This window comes from Nicotiana attenuata, unplaced genomic scaffold (genome assembly GCF_001879085.1).
Source record: "Nicotiana attenuata strain UT unplaced genomic scaffold, NIATTr2, whole genome shotgun sequence".
NCBI lineage: Eukaryota > Viridiplantae > Streptophyta > Magnoliopsida > Solanales > Solanaceae > Nicotiana > Nicotiana attenuata.
In genome coordinates, this window is record NW_017673358.1 from 69,571 (window position 1) to 80,560 (window position 10,990).

The 10,990-nt window shown below is 41.6% G+C and overlaps 1 protein-coding gene across 1 annotated transcript; it reads right to left on the reverse strand.

Moving 5' to 3' along the window:
• Positions 1-7,291: 7,291 nt before the first annotated feature.
• On the reverse strand, positions 7,292-9,636 carry LOC109216134. Its single transcript, XM_019380264.1, has 4 exons — positions 8,982-9,636; positions 8,524-8,873; positions 8,172-8,349; positions 7,292-8,052 (listed from the first exon to the last, which is right to left on the reverse strand). The coding sequence occupies exons 1-4, from the start codon at positions 9,634-9,636 to the stop codon at positions 7,292-7,294; spliced, it is 1,944 nt and encodes a 647-aa protein (XP_019235809.1).
• Positions 9,637-10,990: the final 1,354 nt, after the last annotated feature.

The window sequence follows — 10,990 nt, forward strand, 5'->3', positions numbered from 1 at the left end:
CTACTGACTTGAAACTTGAAATAACTCTGAAAAGAATTCCATCGTTCTCCAGGTGGGCGCCTGCTTGAAACTTGAAATAACTCTAAATAGAATTCCCTCGCTCTCCAGGTGGGCGCTTGCTACTAACTAGAGAATTGAAATAACTCTGAAATGAATTCCCTCGTTCTCCAGGTGGGCGCCTGCTACTGACTTGAAACTTGAAACGAATTCCCTCGTTCTCCAGGTGGGCGCCTGCTACTAACTTGAAACTTGAAATGAATTCCCTCATTCTCCAGGTTGGCACCTGCTAATGACTTGAAACTTGAAACGAATTCCCTCGTTATCCAGGTGGGCGTCTGCTAATGACTTGAAACTTGCAATGAATTCCTTCCTTTTCCAGGTGGGCGCCTGCTAATGACTTGAACTTGAAATAAATTCGCTCGTTCTCCAGGTGGGTGCCTACTACTAACTTGAAACTTGAAACGAATTCCCTCATTCTCTAGGTGGGCGCCTGCTAATGACTTGAAACTTGCAATGAATTCTGTCGTTCTTCAGGTGGGCTCCTGCTACTCTCTTAAAACTTGAAATGAATTTTGATATGAATTCCCTTATTATCCAGGTGGCGCCTGCTAATTACTTGAACTTGAAATAAATTCCCTTATTCTCCGGGTGGGCGCCCGCAAACACAACAAAACGGACAAAACAAATAAAATTTTTTGCCCCAGTTTATACCAGCAACATTTGTGAGTGTTAATTGAATACCATTATCCAGGAGGGTCCTGAGAACTTGAAGACTAAATCCCATTACCCAGGAGGGTCCTGAAGACATGAAAACTACATCCCATTATCCAGGAGGGTCGTAAAAACTTAAAACTAAATCCCAATATCCAGGAGGTTCCTGAAAACTTAAAACTGAACTTAACTGGAACATATTTTCCTCGTAGAGGATCCCTCTAGAGCAAACGAAATTTCTTGCCCCTTTTTCAAACAAAGAAAATCTTCTTAGTTTGAAAATGTGGTGGTTAGTTTGAGGCATCTTTGCTGAAGGTGTATGCTTCTGCCACTGCTAAGCTTCATTCGGATCAGCTGCTTCAGGCTAACAAGGAATTGTTTGACCTTCTGATCGAACATCGACCATAAAAAACCTCTAAATGACCTGAATCCCTTACACTCACTTGTTGTATGGCATTTATTCTGATAATTGTTGAACCTTTCCATTTCCTCAAAAATCACGAATCATTTGACAACCTGAACTTCAATTATCACTACATTGCTCATTCTGAATCATGTCACTTGTGATGTGCTTGGCCGAACTTTTCTTTGTGCAATTAAAAAACTGGTAATAAGATTTGAAATCCTTTCTTGCTTGCTTTAAAAAAATTGAATTGAAAGAGACTCAGAAAAATAGACCCAAAAGAACAAAGTGAAATGACTTTTGGCAATAAGAACAAAAGAAAAATTTCAGAAAAAGATGTGTATTTCAGGATTGGTGGAAAAGAGACTTATCTGAGTGAAGCAACTGGCTCCAATGATCATGACATGCATTTTGGATTAATCAGCCTAATCCGTCCAACCAATCACATTTCAGTTCATGCCATGTCTTCACACTTCAAAAATCGGACTTTCAATGATCCAATTTCTCTATAAAGTCATAATCCTCATTCGGCTTGTAGTGCCCCGAAGCGTTTTCACCAATAAGCCTCTCTCATTTGTTCATCTCTCAACTCACTATTGCCTCATGGTGCCCACGAGGGTTTTCACCAATACGACTCGCTCATTTTAAACCTCCTCTCAGCTCACCATCGCCTTACGGTGCCCGTGAGGGTTTTCACCAATAAGACTCTCTCATTTTATTCATTTTTCCTTGTGCCCATGAACAAAATGTTACCTATGATGTAAAGCATACCTCTATCTTGCTTGACTTGGTATCCTCAAAGATTTATCGGAATGTCTTTCTTTGGACCGCAATGTAGGCTTTTGGACAGGGTTAGAAAGAAAAGGCGGCACAAAGGCTCAACATAATTTAAGACGAAAGGGTTCAAAATTATAACTTTTGGAATCAGATCTTTTGCAAAACTAAAACTTCTGCCCCGTTGCTTTGAATCTATGGAATTTTAGATTTTTATTTTGATGGGACCGAACCTCAGAGTAAGGCTGCCTACGTATCCTTCAAATGAATCAGGTCAAACGTAGTTCCAACCACAATTCATTTTTCTCTCTTTTTTTTCTTTTCTTCTTCCTTTCTTTTTCTTTTCTCTTTTTCTTTCTTTTGCTTTTCTCTTTTCTTCTTTTATTTTTCTTTCTTTTTCTTTTCTCTTCTTCTTTTTCTTTTTCTTTTTCTTTTCGTTTATATATATTTTTCTCTTTTTTTCCTTCTCTTTTCTTTTTCTTCTCTTTTCTATTTTTTAACTCTACTTCTGACTCCAATAAAGGGGCATGAAAGAAAGTAAATAAGGCTCAAAAGGGGTAACAAAGGACAAAAATATTTGGGTAGCAGAATAAAATGCCTTTGTCATTCCAACTTTGAAACATGTCAAATACAAATAATGCAATTGAAGACAAGCAAAGAAATCATACATAATATCTCTTGACTGCATCAGAATTGATAGTTATTTCTACACATTTGCCTTCTATGTCTGCTAAATACAAAGCACCATTGGGCAACACTTTTGTCACAATGAACGGCCCCTGCCAGTTTGGGGCGAACTTGCTTTTAGCTTCAGATTGATGTGGAAGGATGCGTTTCAATACCAGCTGGCCCGCCTCAAATTTCCGGGGACGCACCTTCTTGTTGTATGCTCTTGCCATTCTCTTCTGATACAATTGACCATGACATACTGGTGCCAATCTTTTCTCAATCAAACTCAACTTCTCTACCCGAGTTTTAACCCACTCGTCATCAATAATTTTAGCTTCTGCGACGATCCGAAGGGATGGAATTTCAACTTCCGCAGGTATAACTGTCTCAGTTCCATATACCAACAAATAAGGAGTCGCGCCTACTGAAGTGCGAACAGTAGTGCGATAACCCAGTAAAGTAAGAGGTAATTTTTCATGCCATTGCCTAGAACCTTGCACCATCTTACGAAGTATCTTCTTTATATTCTTGTTAGCAGCCTCTATAGCTTCTTTCTCTTTGGGACAGTACGGAGTAGAGTTTCGATGCATAATCTTAAACGGTTGGCATACCTTTTATCAAATGACTGTTGACATTAGCAGCATTATCTGTGATGATTACCTTAGGAATTCTGAACCGGCAAATGATATCTGAAAGAAAAAATCTACCACTGCCTTCTTGGTCACAGACTTGAAAGTTACAACTTCGACCCACTTGGTAAACTAATCAATGGCCAACAGAATAAACCTATGTCCATTTGATACCGCCGGCTCAATTGGTCTAATGACATCCATGGCCGAAGCAACAAAGGGCCAAGGTGCAAACATTGTGTGCAGCTTAGATGGCGGAGAATGAATCAAATCACCGTGCACCTGGCATTGATGACATTTGCGAACAAAGCTGATGCAATCGCGTTCCATGGTGAGCCAATAATAACCTGCTCGAAGTGTCTTCTTTGCCAATACATACCAACTCATATGTGGCTCGCAAACTCCGAAATGCATTTCGGCCAAGATAGTCGAAGCTTGTTTAGCATCTATGCACCTTAGTAGTCCTAGATCTAGAGTCCTCTTGTAGAAGATTCCCCCACTTAACAAAAATCCATTAGCCAGACGTTGAATGGTTCTCTTTTGATCACTTGTGACATATACCGGATATACCCCTGACTTAATGTATTCCTTGATGTCATAGAACCAAGGTTCAACATCAACTCTTCAACCACATTACAATAAGCATGCTGATCATGAACTTGGATATGCACGGGGTCGATGTAAATCTTGTCTGGGTGGTGTAACATTGACGCCAGATCAGCCAAGGCGTCGGCAATCTCATTATGAATCCTGGGAATATTCCTGAATTCTACTGCCCTGAATCATTGACAAAGGTCATGCAGACACTGTCGGTATGGTATGAGCTTCAAATCCCGAGTCTCCCATTCTCCCTGAATCTGGTAAATCAGTAAATCTCAATTTTCCAAAACCACTATTTTCTTAACTCTCATGTCTACAGCTAACCTCAAACCTAGAATGCATACTTCGTACTCAGCCATGTTGTTTGTGCAATAAAACCGAAGCTGGGCTGTTATAGGGTAGTGTTGCCCCGTTTCAAAAATAAGTACAACTCCTATTCTGACACCTTTCATGTTAGCAGCTTCATCAAAGAAGAGTTTCCAACCTGGCTTTTCATTATGATCAACCTCGTCAAAATGCATCACTTTTCATCAGGAAAATAGGTCTTCAATGGCTCACATTCTTCATCCATCGGGTTATCGGCCAAGTGATCAGCCAAAGCTTGGGCTTTCATCGCGGTCCGGGTTACATAGATGATGTCAAACTCTATGAGTAAAATCTGCCACTTTACAAGTCTTCCTGTGGGCATAGGCTTCTAAAAGATATACTTTAGAGGATCCGTATGAGAAATGAGGTATGTAGTGTAGGACGAAAGATAATGCTTCAACTTTTGTGCCACCCAAGTTAGGGCGCAACATGTCCTCTCAAGAAAGGTATACTTAACCTCATATGGAGTGAACATCTTGTTGAGATAATAAATTGCTTGCTCTTTATTGCCCGTGATATCGTGTTGACCCAATGGACAACCAAAAGAATTATCCAGGACTGTCAAATAGAGAATTAAAGGTCTCCAGGCTGCAGTGGGACCAACACAGGTAGGTTTGACAGGTACCACGTTATCTTATCAAATGCTTCCCGACACACATCGGTCCACTTGACCGTAGCATTCTTCTTCAACAACTTAAACATGGGCTCAGAGGTTGTCGTGAGTTGAGAAATGAACCTGCTAATGTAACTTAACCTTTTGAGCAGGCTCATCACCTCGGTTTTATTCTTTGGCCGGGGGTAACTCTTTGATGGCCTTGATCTTCGACGGATCCAACTTAATACCGCATCGACTAACTATGAATCCCATCAATTTCCGGACATGACACCAAATGCACATTTTGCCGGATTGAGCTTGAGGTTGTACCTGCAAAGCCTCTGGAAAAACTTTCTCAAAACTCTGACACGGTCGGACTGCTTCTTTGACTTTATGATCACATCATCTACATAAACCTCAATTTCCTTGTGTATCAGGTCATGAAATATGGTAGTCATTGCCCTCATGTAAGTTGCCCCAGTATTCTTCAAACCAAATGGCGTTACCCGGTAGCAATATGTCCCCCATGGTGTGATGAACGTGATTTTTACTGCATCTTCCACATCCATCAAGATCTGGTGATATCCCGCATAGCATTCCACAAAAGACCCAATCTAATTCTTGGCACAATTGTCAATCAAAATGTGGATGTTTGGCAACGAAAAACCATCCTTTGGGCTTGCTTGGTTAAGATCATGATAATCAACACATACCCTGGTCTTTCAATCCTTCTTTGGTACTAGCACAACATTAGCTAACCAAGTGGAGTATCGAGTGAACCGAATGACCTTTGCCCCAAGTTGTTTTTTGATTCCTTCTTTAATATTCACACTCATGTCGTTCTTGAACTTTCTTAACTTTTGCTTGACAAGAGGGAATGCAGGATTAGTTGGCAATTTATGAACTACCAAATCAGTACTTAAGCCCGGCATATCGTCATACGACCATGCAAATTGTACTCAAACAGTGTTTTGATTATTTCTTCTTTGACTTGCAATTCCAGATGCACACTTATCTTGGTTTCTCTGACATTATCCTGATCTCCTAAATTGATTGCTTCAGTTTCATTTAAATTAGGCTTGGGTTTTTCTTCAAAGTATTTTAGTTCTTTATTGATTTCCTCAAATGTCGCTTCTTTGTCACATTCTGTTTCATCACACTCTACTTCTTGGATTATTATTTCAGAATTAGATTGGCTTTTAAGACTTGGCTTAAAATTCCTCATGCATGTCATGTCATTGAAACCAACATAAAAAGAACTATACAAAAGAAAAACAAAATGAGCGCTATCAGGAATAAAGGAAAACGATAAATTGTATTTCACTGAAAATAAAAGGATAGAAGGGTTTGTACATCAAAAAAAGCGTAAAACGATAATTTGGATTACAACTCTGGAATAACCCAAATAACAGAAAGGAAAACCAAGAAAACTACCAAAACTCCTTCCGGGTGGAGAGAGAAGTAGCTTCCCAATTGCTAAGCTTCACATTTGGCCCAACGAGCTGCACATCTACGTTACTGAAACCTTCCCCGATTTCCACCATAATAACCTCATCAAACAGACATTGGAACCTCCTGATCAGCTCTTCATCCACATTGACCACAGGTTTCGGGGTTGATAATATTGGACGTTTTGGGGCCCCTGGCTTGACAAAAGACTTGGAGATGTGTGAAACATGCTTAGGGAGTGACCATATCTTCTGTTTCAGATTTATAGCCTTTTTCACGTCCTTCATTGTGGGCGCAAATCCCAAACCAAATGTACCGAGATTTTTATGTGGGCACACTGCATGCGCAATACCCTATAAAGATGAACCCAGACCTTTACCTGGCACAAAACCATTCTTTAACATTTCATCTGCCATCATTATGGATGCGGAGGATAGCTTCAGACCTGGAATGCATTCTCCCTCAGGAATCTTCTCAACAGACAATACATCAAAAGTTTGTTAGACCTAAGGCCCTTTATCATCTTCAGCTTTAATAAATAGAGCAGTTGTGTCACTGCAAGCAGATAAGTCCTTATCATCGTGCACAACTATTTCCTGCTTATCCCATTCGAACTTTACCATTTGATGCAGAGAAGACGGGACTGCCTTAGCAGTATGTATCCAGGGCCTGCCCAACAATAGATTGTAAGAGACAGCCACATCTAACACTTGAAATTCCATAGTGAACACAACTGGACCTAATGATAATTCGAGCGTTATATCACCAACCCAATCTTTCCCTCCTCCATCAAAGCCTCGAACATATACACTGTTCATGTGAATTCTGTTAGTGCCAAGCTTTAACTTTTGCAAAGTGGACAGTGGGCAAATATATGCACTAGAGCCATTATCAACCGGTATATTGAGACAACAGAATCCTCGCACTTCACCGTAAGATAAAGAGCCTGGTTGTGTTCTGTACCTTCCATACCAAGTTCATCATCGGAGAAAGTGATCCTGTTTACTCCGAAGATCTTGTTAGCTAATATTTCCAAGTGATTCACTATGATTTTATCAGGAACATGTGCCTCACTTCATCAGGGCCTTGCTTTGTTCATCTTAATGTATCAGCAGAGACAGAAAAGAGATCTGAGTCGGTGTTTTCCTTAGTTGCACCATGGAATAGTCTTGCACTTTCATCTTTTCTCAAGAATTCTTCAGCCTCTTCTTCAGTGACCGGCTTCTTTACTAGAATTTTGCTATCCATGAATGTCTTGGCCATTCTTAATTCTTCTGGGGTAAAACATCGCCTAGAACGAGTTAGTTCTCTAGTTTCATTGACTTCTTCCTCCACTTCTTTCCCTTTGTATGTCACTATCACTTGTTTGTAATTCCACGGAACGGCCTTTGTATCTACCACTGGCAACTGGGTCACTGGCTTAATAACAATAGGGGTGATACGAGCCCCCTTCACGACTACAAAAGGCTTGATCGAAATCCCTAGCACTACCACTTTTGTCTTTTCTTGACTTGCCCTAATATCCTTCGGAGCCGCTTTCACAACCGGCACAGGCGACTTCACGTTAAGCATGCTTGATTTCTCTGTCACCCTTTCAATTGTCAAGGGCATTGCTTTCGTAGAGTCTGGAGCCTTAATTGACTTACCTTCACTAGCACAAATCATCATGATAGAGTTGGAAGAATTGTTGGACTCCCCGTCCTTGCGAACTATTTCAATCATGTGTGTCTCTGCATGGGCTGGCAATGGATTTTGGTTGATGTTTGGTGCATCCAGGCTCTGCACTTTAATTTGATGTGTATCAATCAACTCTTGTACTGCCCTTTTCAAATGCCAAAACTTCTCTTTGTTGTGCCCTGGGGCATCAGAACAATATGCGCACCTTAAAGAATAATCAGGGTTCTTTGGGGTGGATTGGGTATCTTTGCCTCAATCGGCCTCAACATGTCCAACTCCCTCGACCTTTGGAACAAACTGGCATAGGACTCTCCCAGAGGGGTGAAGGTTTCTTTCCACTGCTTCTTTTCCCTCCTGTAATCCGACCTTGGTCGGAAGTTTGGACCAGTAGGGTTTCGGTAGGGTTGTTGGGGCGGATAAGGATTTTGTGGAGCTGGAGCACGACATTGCGGGTAAGAAGGGGGTTGAGCATATGTCTGTGCATGGAGAACATGGTATTGGGGTGGTCTGGCTGAGTATTGAGGATCTTGTGGTGGGAAATAATATTGGGGTGGATTATATGGAGCTTGGGTTTAGGCTTGAGGTTGGGGTCGAGGCCCAGTGTACTGGTAAGGCGAACCCCTCAATCCTCGCCATGGTTCATAGACAACCATAGCGATGTCGTCCTTCTTCTTCTTGCCTACCAAACTTCCAGTGCCACTCTGGATTGCCTGTGTGGTTGCTTTTATGGCAGAGTAGCTCATGATATTTCTTGACTTGAGTCCCTTCTCCACCATTTCTCCCATCTTTACCACATCGATGAATGGCTTTCCTACGGCTGAGATCAAATGGCCAAAGTAAGTAGGCTCTAAGGCTTGAAGAAAGTACTTGAGCATGTCGTCTTCTTCCATCGGAGGGTTAACCCGTGCAGCTTTCTCTCTCCATCTGAACCTGTATTCTCTAAAGCTTTCACTGGGCTTCTTTTCTACCTTGGTCAAGGATAGGCGATCCAGGACAATGTCTATATTGTACTAAAAGTGTCGGGCAAAGGCCTGAGCCATATCGTCCCATGTGTACCACCTGCTAGCATCTTGGCGGGTGTACCATTACATAGCCGCCCCACTCATACTCTGACTGAAATATGCCATCAATAATTTGTCGTTACAACCAGCACCTCTAATCTTACTGCAAAAACCTCTCAAATGCACCATGGGATCTCCATGTCCATCATACAGGTCAAACTTGGGCATCTTGAACCCAGCAGGCAATTGGACGTCAGGGAATAAGCACAAATCCTTGTAAGCCACACTTACTTGGTTTCCTATCCCTTGCATGATCCTCAAATATTGATATAAAATCTTCACTTTCCTGAATATCTCATCTTGCTCCACCTTCTTAGATGGCTTCTCGGTTTCAATAGGAGGTTCAAAGTGAGAGGTATAAGAATAATGATCCGGGACCTTGAAAGTTGGTTCTGGAGCATAGTATTGGGCATCTGGAACTTTGAACGCAGGTTCACTAGAATATCGGTGGAGGGTAGCTTGTGGAGGGGCTACGAAAACAAGAGCAGGGTATGAGGCTGTTTTAGCTGGTGGAGCATGGAAAGTTTGGGACGAGGTGCTAGGGTAGTGGGGGTAAGGGGTAAGGCCTGGCGCATGTTGAGGGGAAAGATCAACGGTAGTGGGAACCTGGGCTTGTGACAGTGGTGGGATGGAGGCGGGATTTTCTATGTAGTTAGTGGGGAATGAAGGTGGAGGATGCCCCCTGATCCACGCTTGATACATTTCTGCCATTTGATATATCAACCTGTGGACCTCCTTTTTTAATTAAGACTCCGATTCCACAATCTCCCTTGGTGGGTCAACAACACTTGTGTCCGATTCTTTGTTGGCCATGATTGCCTTGCGCTTTGACCTGGTGTTGTATGGATGACCTGCCAGAATGCCAACAAACTAACCACCTGCCTAAACTAACAGCACACCCAGCAACCTTGTTAGTTTCGCGAGTTTAACAGATAGAAATCGCACGTTGGGATGCAATGCACCTAAATAGTTAAACACTTCTACCATGTGTTTGAACTGTTGCATGTTTCATCTCGGCCTTAACTAACCCTTTTTTTCACTCTTTACCCCTTTTCTTTCATTTCTGCCTTGATTTTCTCATTTTGTTTCTGCTGCTCTTTTATTTTTTGGCACTCTCTTTTTCTCTTTTTGTTTTTGTCACTCTTTTATTTTTATGGCTATGATCGAGTCCGATGGGGATTGCCTATGTATCATGACGCTAGATGAATCAGATCATTACGTAGTTCAGGGGAATAAATGCGAAATGAATGAAAAAGAAATTTTTTGGGTTTTTCAATATTTCATTAATAAAAGACATATTTTTGGGTTTGTCTATTACATAGACACAGAAATACTGATGGCTAAAAAGAAACAAACAGACTTGAAACAAAACAGACTCGAAAGGACAAAATAGAATCGAAAAAAAGTAAAGTACAGACTTAAAAAACAAAAATCATTAATACATAAGAGCCTCTAATGCTACTCCGGGGGCCCGCGGGACATCAGTCGGCCTCGACGCGGGCCTGCAGGCAATCTTTTCCTGAAGGTGTTATAGATCATCCATCAACTAGCGAACAAAGGTCATCACGAAAGAAAAAAATATGGATCTGGTCATATCTTCACATTCGTGGCACTTCATAGCAACATAATCAGCTATTTCTTTGATTCTCATTCTGATGATACCCTTTTCTTGAAGCAAGCGTCCGATTTGTTGTGCACGGGCTTCCAGCACCTGCGTGGCTGTGCCGTTTTGGTCTTGTAGCTTCTGCACTCTCTCTTCTAATTGGTAAATCAAAGCATAGCAGTATTCTGTCTCTGTTTTGAAGTCTTTTGTTTGCTGAACCATTTTATTTTCGAGGGTAGTCAGCTTTTCCTTTAAGACCGTGACTCCTCTATCATACTTTTGCTTTAACTGCTAAGCAAACCTTGTCCGTTATTCCATACCTTTTGCCAACTGTGCTCGAGCCTTCACCAAGTCTTCCTCGGCCTTTGTCAAATCAGCCCCAAAATCATGCACTTTCCGCCTCAGATTGCTTATGAGTCTTTCATCTTTTTCGCTTCTTACCGGGGTCTCGGC

What these genes read in the sequence shown, in the direction of transcription:
- LOC109216134 (XM_019380264.1), bottom strand. Translation starts at nt 9,636, where the DNA reads ATGTATCAAGCGTGGATCAGGGGGCATCCTCCACCTTCATTCCCCACT. An exon ending in GATGGCATATTTCAGTCAGA is followed by an intron (nt 8,874 to 8,981) that starts GTATGAGTGGGG and finishes AGTACAATATAG; the next exon opens with ACATTGTCCTGGATCGCCTA. An exon ending in AGAAGGACGACATCGCTATG is followed by an intron (nt 8,350 to 8,523) that starts GTTGTCTATGAA and finishes CTCCATGCACAG; the next exon opens with ACATATGCTCAACCCCCTTC.